Here is a 10,000-nt window from a genome sequence, read left to right as displayed (position 1 = left end):
GTATATGTGTATGTACGTATGTATGTATGTATGTACGCATGTGTGTATGTATGTATGTATATATGTGTGCGCATGGATGCATGTGTATATGTATGTATGTATGTATATGTATGTGTGTATATGTGTATGTACGTATGTATGTATGTATGTATGTATATATGTGTGTGTATGTATGCATGTATGTGTATGTGTGTATATGTGTATGTACGTATGTGTGTATGTATGTATGTATATATGTGTGTGTGTGTGTGTGTGCATGGATGCATGTGTATATGTATGTATGTATGTATGAATGTGTATATGTATGTTTGTATGTATATGTATGTGTGTATGTATATATGTGTGTATGGATGCATGTATGTGTGTGTGCATGGATGCATGTGTATATGTATGTATGTATGTGTGTATGTATGTATATATGTGTGTGTATGTATGTATGTATGTGTATATGTGTGTATGTATGTATATATGTGTGTGTATGTATGTATGTATGTGTATATGTGTGTATGTATGTATATATGTGTGTATATGTGTATGTATGGATGCATGTATGTATATGTGTGTATGTGTGTGTGTGTGTGTGTGTGTGTGTGTGTGTACACACACATGCATACACGCATACATACATGCATTCATTCATTCATACATGCATCCATTCATATATATAAAAACAGATACTCTAAATTCTAATAATATTTCACTGTATTTTTTGATCAGATAAATGGTACAGACTTCTTTCAAACGCATAAAAAGCCTTACTGACCCGAAACTTAAACATTATTTATTTTTCAAAGTATAACATTGTCACCAATTATTTACATTTTTTTCTGGAGCACATTGACAGACACTAAAGATGTTCATTTCCTGAATGTGAAGCACAAACTCATCCGCACAAGCACAAGCTTCATGAATAACTCTGGAGTTTGTATTTTAAAACAAAGAAACAAAAAAACATTTGTTTTCACATGATGTGGCAGTAATTCCCCAGGGACGACACGCATCCGATGTGACTCCAAAAATTCCCTATGAATTTTGATTAGGCTTTGGTGCTAGTGATGGTTTATAAGAGCTAATCATGAATATAAACAGCAGCAAAGGCAACAGATCCAGAGGACGTCCATCAAACCCCAGCAGTCTCTCAAATGACTTCATGATTCCAGCGGCAGGCGTCGGTCTACATGCTGGTGGGAAGCTTCTGCGTCCTGTTCTTGGCCGGAATCCCAGTCTGCACGAACTCCCGCTTCTCTCTCAGATACTCCTGTTTGCACTCCTCGAAGAACGCCGGATCCTGGTAACTGCAAGAGCAAACAAATCCACATTCAAACGCATCCGCCACGTTACAGCAACGGCACATTAGTTAATGCATTAATATTAACAAGGCTAGATTATTGTAATGCTCTACTGGGTGGTTGCCCTGCTCGCTTAATAAACAAACTCCAGCTGCTTCTTTTCTTAAGGCGTTTAACATAAAAGCTATACACAAGATCAAATACAACAATAACAAAATATTATAATATAAATTTAACAAAATAATCCAAATTAACACAATATAAAGACAAGACACATAAAAGTAAGCCTAAAATAAAATGTTTAAGACTAGTTTTGAAGATTTCCAATGAATTACAGCTCAGACAACATATACTCACATGTTTATCACTTTTAGCAGTGGTTTATGAAACTTCAAAGTGTTTCCTATCAAATGACAGCAGTATTGTGTGTTTAGAGACACTGTGTGTGTGTGTGTGTGTGTGTGTGTGTGTGTGTGGGAAGCTTTTCAATTTGGGTCGGACAAATCCAGGCGGAAATGTTCCCAGAGTAATTTAGTGTAAATAAGTTGCTTTGTGTAAAACAAATGCCAAAGTGATGCAAATCTCCAGAAAGTGTTCAAAAGGCCACATATGAGGTCAGAGCTCCTACATATTTAACGTTTAAAGTTTATACTTGATGATGTCATTCCTACGGAGCCCCTAAAGGGACGTGGTGATGGAAAAGATTTAGGATGGGAGGAATTTTTTTTCCCAAAATCTTTTGCGTTCCCTCGTGATATTTGCTAATAATGTCCCGCTGTCAGTGTTTCAAACAGCTCAGTATGTCAATGAGAGTTTGATTTTGAACTTGGGCTTATAAATAGGCTACAGTGGAGTTCAGTCGTTGGCAATGTAGCCTATTCACAGATTTGAACTTCCCGGATCAATAACTCGTGAGCTAAAAACGTTGTTAAAACACAAATGACACCTCTTTAACGTAGACAACGAGCTGCAACATGATTTCCCTCAAAACGAGCCTTAATATGAGAGACAAGTAAAAAGGGACCGTCTGCAAAGTGCAAAACCCGAAAGGCGTTACTAAAAAATAGGCAATAATAATTCAGTTTACACATCAATGCTCTCCTGCTACAATATACTAATACAGTATACAGAGTAATGCCATCAAAATCAGCAAGCAATTATCATACAATAGCTATGGTTGCAACTTGCAACTACTGTATTTTAGCTACCAACATCATTTGTGTAAAGAATAGGCCTATGTGCTATTACTTTTATTATTTTTATGTGCGATTACTTGCCAAACTAAGCGTTATAGTATAACCAGCAGGAGAGCGTGATGTGTGAACTGAATTTGGTGACAGTGAGTAACATTGAAGTTCATGACTTGTAGTAGGTTATACGCTTTTCGGGTTTTGCACTTTGCAGACAGTCCCTTAATTCGGACTTGTCTCTCAGCCGCCTGCTCATATAGACCAATTTATATTATAAGACTTGTTTTGAGGACAATTAGGTTGCATCTTGTTGTCTACGTTAAAGAGACATTGTGTTTTATCAACGTTTAGCTCACCGAACTCATTGAACTAAGCTCTGACTGTATTTATTTATTGCCTATAGCCTAAGTCCAAGTTCAACTCTGACCGCTCCATTGTTAACGTACTGAGCTTTGAAACGGCCCGTGGGACATCTATCTTTGCGTGGGACATCTATCTTTGCGTGGGACATCTATCTTTGCGTGGGACATCTATCTTTGCGTGGGAACGCTAAATGTTTGCGGGGGACATCTATCTTTGCGTGGGACATCTATCTTTGCGTGGGACATCTATCTTTGCGTGGGACATCTATCTGTGCGTGGGAACGCTAAATGTTTGCGGGGGACATCTATCTTTGCGTGGGACATCTATCTGTGCGTGGGAACGCTAAATGTTTGCGGGGGACATCTATCTTTGCGTGGGACATCTATCTGTGCGTGGGAACGCTAAATGTTTGCGGGGGACATCTATCTTTGCGTGGGACATCTATCTTTGCGTGGGAACGCTAAATGTTTGCGTGGGACATCTATCTTTGCGTGGGACATCTATCTTTGCGTGGGACATCTATCTTTGCGTGGGAACGCTAAATGTTTGCGTGGGACATCTATCTTTGCGTGGGACATCTATCTTTGCGTGGGAACGCTAAATGTTTGCGGGGGACATCTATCTTTGCGTGGGAACGCTAAATGTTTGCGTGGGACATCTATCTTTGCGTGGGACATCTATCTTTGCGTGGGACATCTATCTTTGCGTGGGAACGCTAAATGTTTGCGTGGGACATCTATCTTTGCGTGGGACATCTATCTTTGCGTGGGAACGCTAAATGTTTGCGTGGGACATCTATCTTTGCGTGGGAACGCTAAATGTTTGCGTGGGACATCTATCTTTGCGTGGGAACGCTAAATGTTTGCGTGGGACATCTATCTTTGCGTGGGACATCTATCTTTGCGTGGGAACGGTAAATGTTTGCGTGGGACATCTATCTTTGCGTGGGACATCTATCTTTGCGTGGGACATCTATCTTTGCGTGGGACATCTATCTTTGCGTGGGAACGCTAAATGTTTGCGTGGGACATCTATCTTTGCGTGGGACATCTATCTTTGCGTGGGACATCTATCTGTGCGTGGGAACGCTAAATGTTTGCGTGGGACATCTATCTTTGCGTGGGACATCTATCTTTGCGTGGGACATCTATCTTTGCGTGGGAACGCTAAATGTTTGCGTGGGACATCTATCTTTGCGTGGGAACGCTAAATGTTTGCGTGGGACATCTATCTTTGCGTGGGAACGCTAAATGTTTGCGTGGGACATCTATCTTTGCGTGGGACATCTATCTTTGCGTGGGACATCTATCTTTGCGTGGGAACGCTAAATGTTTGCGTGGGACATCTATCTTTGCGTGGGAACGCTAAATGTTTGCGTGGGACATCTATCTTTGCGTGGGAACGCTAAATGTTTGCGTGGGACATCTATCTTTGCGTGGGACATCTATCTTTGCGTGGGACATCTATCTTTGCGTGGGACATCTATCTTTGCGTGGGACATCTATCTTTGCGTGGGAACGCTAAATGTTTGCGTGGGACATCTATCTTTGCGTGGGACATCTATCTTTGCGTGGGACATCTATCTGTGCGTGGGAACGCTAAATGTTTGCGTGGGACATCTATCTTTGCGTGGGACATCTATCTTTGCGTGGGACATCTATCTTTGCGTGGGACATCTATCTTTGCGTGGGAACGCTAAATGTTTGCGTGGGACATCTATCTTTGCGTGGGACATCTATCTTTGCGTGGGACATCTATCTTTGCGTGGGAACGCTAAATGTTTGCGTGGGACATCTATCTTTGCGTGGGAACGCTAAATGTTTGCGTGGGACATCTATCTTTGCGTGGGACATCTATCTTTGCGTGGGACATCTATCTGTGCGTGGGAACGCTAAATGTTTGCGTGGGACATCTATCTTTGCGTGGGAACGCTAAATGTTTGCGTGGGACATCTATCTTTGCGTGGGAACGCTAAATGTTTGCGTGGGACATCTATCTTTGCGTGGGACATCTATCTTTGCGTGGGAACGCTAAATGTTTGCGTGGGACATCTATCTTTGCGTGGGAACGCTAAATGTTTGCGTGGGACATCTATCTTTGCGTGGGAACGCTAAATGTTTGCGTGGGACATCTATCTTTGCGTGGGAACGCTAAATGTTTGCGTGGGACATCTATCTTTGCGTGGGACATCTATCTTTGCGTGGGAACGCTAAATCTTTGCGTGGGACATCTATCTTTGCGTGGGACATCTATCTTTGCGTGGGACATCTATCTTTGCGTGGGACATCTATCTTTGCGTGGGAACGCTAAATGTTTGCGTGGGACATCTATCTTTGCGTGGGACATCTATCTTTGCGTGGGACATCTATCTGTGCGTGGGAACGCTAAATGTTTGCGTGGGACATCTATCTTTGCGTGGGACATCTATCTTTGCGTGGGACATCTATCTTTGCGTGGGACATCTATCTTTGCGTGGGAACGCTAAATGTTTGCGTGGGACATCTATCTTTGCGTGGGACATCTATCTTTGCGTGGGAACGCTAAATGTTTGCGTGGGACATCTATCTTTGCGTGGGACATCTATCTTTGCGTGGGACATCTATCTGTGCGTGGGAACGCTAAATGTTTGCGTGGGACATCTATCTTTGCGTGGGACATCTATCTTTGCGTGGGACATCTATCTTTGCGTGGGACATCTATCTTTGCGTGGGAACGCTAAATGTTTGCGTGGGACATCTATCTTTGCGTGGGACATCTATCTTTGCGTGGGACATCTATCTTTGCGTGGGAACGCTAAATGTTTGCGTGGGACATCTATCTTTGCGTGGGACATCTATCTTTGCGTGGGACATCTATCTTTGCGTGGGACATCTATCTTTGCGTGGGACATCTATCTGTGCGTGGGAACGCTAAATGTTTGCGTGGGACATCTATCTTTGCGTGGGACATCTATCTTTGCGTGGGACATCTATCTTTGCGTGGGAACGCTAAATGTTTGCGTGGGACATCTATCTTTGCGTGGGAACGCTAAATGTTTGCGTGGGACATCTATCTTTGCGTGGGACATCTATCTTTGCGTGGGAACGCTAAATGTTTGCGTGGGACATCTATCTTTGCGTGGGACATCTATCTTTGCGTGGGACATCTATCTTTGCGTGGGACATCTATCTTTGCGTGGGACATCTATCTTTGCGTGGGAACGCTAAATGTTTGCGTGGGACATCTATCTTTGCGTGGGACATCTATCTTTGCGTGGGACATCTATCTGTGCGTGGGAACGCTAAATGTTTGCGTGGGACATCTATCTTTGCGTGGGACATCTATCTTTGCGTGGGACATCTATCTTTGCGTGGGACATCTATCTTTGCGTGGGAACGCTAAATGTTTGCGTGGGACATCTATCTTTGCGTGGGACATCTATCTTTGCGTGGGACATCTATCTTTGCGTGGGAACGCTAAATGTTTGCGTGGGACATCTATCTTTGCGTGGGACATCTATCTTTGCGTGGGACATCTATCTTTGCGTGGGACATCTATCTTTGCGTGGGACATCTATCTGTGCGTGGGAACGCTAAATGTTTGCGTGGGACATCTATCTTTGCGTGGGACATCTATCTTTGCGTGGGACATCTATCTTTGCGTGGGAACGCTAAATGTTTGCGTGGGACATCTATCTTTGCGTGGGAACGCTAAATGTTTGCGTGGGACATCTATCTTTGCGTGGGACATCTATCTTTGCGTGGGAACGCTAAATGTTTGCGTGGGACATCTATCTTTGCGTGGGACATCTATCTTTGCGTGGGACATCTATCTTTGCGTGGGACATCTATCTTTGCGTGGGACATCTATCTTTGCGTGGGACATCTATCTTTGCGTGGGAACGCTAAATGTTTGCGTGGGACATCTATCTTTGCGTGGGACATCTATCTTTGCGTGGGACATCTATCTTTGCGTGGGAACGCTAAATGTTTGCGTGGGACATCTATCTTTGCGTGGGAACGCTAAATGTTTGCGTGGGACATCTATCTTTGCGTGGGACATCTATCTTTGCGTGGGACATCGATCTGTGCGTGGGAACGCTAAATGTTTGCGTGGGACATCTATCTTTGCGTGGGAACGCTAAATGTTTGCGTTGGAACGCAAAGTTTCTCGGAGGAACGCAAAAGTTTTGCGAGGGAACGCAAACGATTCGGAAAAAAAAATCCTCCCATCCTAATTTTTTTCCACCATCACGTCCCTTTAGGGGCTCCGTACATTCCAGAACTGGGTCCGCAGACTTTAAGTGCTTTTAAGTTTACACGAAAACGGTATCTATTTTACGGTACTATTTCAAAAACCTGTTTTCGGGGCCGTGTGTAAAAGAATAAACATGTTTTTTGAGGGTTGAAAACCGTGTGCATGAATTTCAGAATATAATATTACAATTTTTGCATAAAATGTTGAATTTTTTTTTTATGATCTCTGCTGGATGAGACCCTTTTGCCCTTAAACATGTCTCCTAAAAATCTAATAAATTTTTGAATGTGCTGAAGTGTTCTGAGGATGAAGCCTTACTGCTGCGTCAGACACTGCTTGAGAGCGGCGTTCTCCTCTCGACACTGGAACACCATGAAGAAGCCGGCGTCTTTACAGCAGTGGTTGAACGCTGGAAACCACAGGAGAAAACTTCAGCTTGAGTCCTTTCTCTCACAACACACAATGAGCCTCATATTCCATCAAAGGTCTGGAGTAATATCAGTGAAAAAAGCTTAAAGCTGCACTATGTAACATTTTTTTTAAGTAGAATATCCAAACACCTCTAGGCCAGTGTTATATATTGTGTTCAGTCGAGGACTTACAACATCCCAAATGTTTCCAACTCTTTGTAAATGGACCCCAGCGGCTGAGGTGAAGACCACATGTCCCAAGAGTCAAAGCGACGTCCTCAAACTACAGCTGTGTTTAGAACAGGCGACCTCTAGCGGACGGGAAACTTACACACTGCAGCTTTAATGTTTCTGAAAGAGTCTCTTGTGCTCCAAGGCTGCTCATAAATACAGTAAACATTATGAAATATTCCTCCAGTGTAGATCATCTGTTCTCTGTGTGAATATACAGTAAAGTGTCATTTATTCCTGTGATTATCATCATTACTCCAGTCTTCAGTGTAAAGTGTTCAGTGTCAATATAAAGTTCAAAAGAACAGCGTTTATTTGAGATCATTATCTTTTGTAGCATTATAAATGTCGCTTTTGATCATTTTAATGCATCCTTTGCTGAACCAAAGCTTCATTTTATTAAAAGAAATCATTACCCCAAACTTTTGAATGGTATCAGGGCTCCAGACTAACTTTTTTCACTAGGAGCACAGTGGCCCCCAACTGAAAATTTTAGGGGCACAACCCGAAATTTTAGGGGCGCACACCGTAAATCAACATGCTAACCAAATCTACTAATTTCCACTGTATTACTAATAGGGATCGGTATCGTTAAGGTTTTAATGGTATTATTACTCTTACCCATACTGCTTATCGATCCGGTACTTTAACAGTATTCTTACCGGTTCTTTTTATTATACTTTATTTTTATTTTTTTTATAAAAAAAAAAAAAACATAATTAAGAACATAATTAACATGGCTTTATAATCTGAAAAATAAAATATCTATAAGAAACCGCAAAGTTTGAACAAAAATATAAAACATCTATTTGTAAATGGACCAGTGTGCAGGCATTTGGAAGGTCTGCTAACATTAATATTACAGTAAAGAACAAACCTACAAAGAAATCTAATAAAGTAATGAAATGTAAAATAACACTGCATAGTTTTCACTGTATAAATTGATAGATTAATGCTTATAAAAGCTAAAGTTATTAACTCAAGAGATGTGAATATTTTCTCTTTGCCTCTTGTTTGATTCGAATGAATGGCTCAATCGTCAGCAGGTTTATTAGACGCTGCCCCTTTAAGACCGATCGAATGTAGAACTAATAATATCATATTCTCCTATTTCTCCAAACTATTTATGCCCATTTAAGATATAAACTGTTAAAATAACTACTCTCCAATCCGGTCATTTTGACACCGGCTATTTGTTGTTTATTTGATGGTTTAGACGCACACACGAAGCCTAAAATATAAAGTGCAAGTCGGTCCATTTCGCAGCACACACACATAAGCCGCCTTGATGTTGGAAACAGCGTCTCTTGCGCGGATTATTGTGCATTTAATAGCTCTTTATTATCAAACACATCCCGCAGTTTAGCAACAGTAGAGACTGCAGTTTACAACAATCACTGAATCTGACGTTTAGTTTAGGTTTAAGGAGAAATGACAGCGCAAGGCTGTGAAGGGAAGAATGAGCTCGACGGAACACGGCTATAGGAATAGTTTTTACCTCATACCATCTTTTTATAATTCTTGGAAGCCAAAATCGAAAATAAAATTAGATTAATATCACAGCACAACCCTAAAGTTTAAGCAGACTAAACTTTTGTTTAGTTCTCGTCACTCATTAAAGCTGACTGAGGTGTTGTGTTCGCTGTAGCTCCACGTGAGAGAGCTCGCCCGCTTTCTCTCTTCTGCATTGCGAATGGCAAAAATGCATCACGGATAAATGGTTTAATATTATCTCATATAGAAACGGCTGGCAAAGATAGAATTTGCCAGACATAACGTCTATCAATTATAATTAGTAAGTGTATTTTCTTAATTTCTCCAGTACCGACAGCTGGCAAATTTACTGTTCGCACATGTGCGACTGGATGTAAAATTCAGTCGCACACTCTCAAATTTTAGTCGCAAAATGCGACCATTTAGTCGCACTCTGGAGCCCTTCCACACAAATATGAACTGTTTTCATCACTGATAATAATCATAAACGTGTCTTGAGCATCATATGAGAGTGATTTATGAAGGATCATGAAGACTGGAGGAATGATGATACATTTAGGCTTTGATCACAAGAATAAATGACACTTTACTATATATTCACATAGAAAATGGTTCTTTTAAATTGTACAAATATTTCACTATTTTGATCAAATAAATGCAGCATTGGTGAGCAGAAGAGACTCAAAAACATCATCATTATTCTTTTAAGAGTGATTATTCCATGTGATAGATCATGTGACCCGTGTGTCTGTCCTGAAAGTTGCTGAATCTGAGACGGAGTGATCAG

The 10,000-nt window shown here is 41.3% G+C and overlaps 1 protein-coding gene across 2 annotated transcripts in view; it reads right to left on the bottom strand.

Annotated features, from left to right (window-relative positions):
- Positions 1-686: 686 nt before the first annotated feature.
- Positions 687-10,000, bottom strand: part of cmc1 (C-x(9)-C motif containing 1) — a 25,502-nt gene continuing 16,188 nt past the window's right edge. For both annotated transcript variants that reach the window (XM_079836655.1, XM_079836654.1), the window contains exons 3-4: positions 7,397-7,487; positions 687-1,295 (exon numbers count right to left, since the gene is read on the bottom strand). In XM_079836655.1, the coding sequence (XP_079692781.1) occupies positions 1,175-1,295; positions 7,397-7,487 (212 nt within the window). In that variant the 3' untranslated portion in view covers positions 687-1,174. The remainder of the gene's footprint in view (positions 1,296-7,396; positions 7,488-10,000) is intronic.

This window comes from Gobio gobio (genome assembly GCF_949357685.1).
Source record: "Gobio gobio genome assembly, chromosome: 15".
Taxonomy (NCBI): Eukaryota; Metazoa; Chordata; class Actinopteri; order Cypriniformes; family Gobionidae; genus Gobio; species Gobio gobio.
The sequence above is the reverse complement of the archived record's forward strand: the minus strand, read 5'-3'. Positions and strand labels throughout refer to the sequence as shown.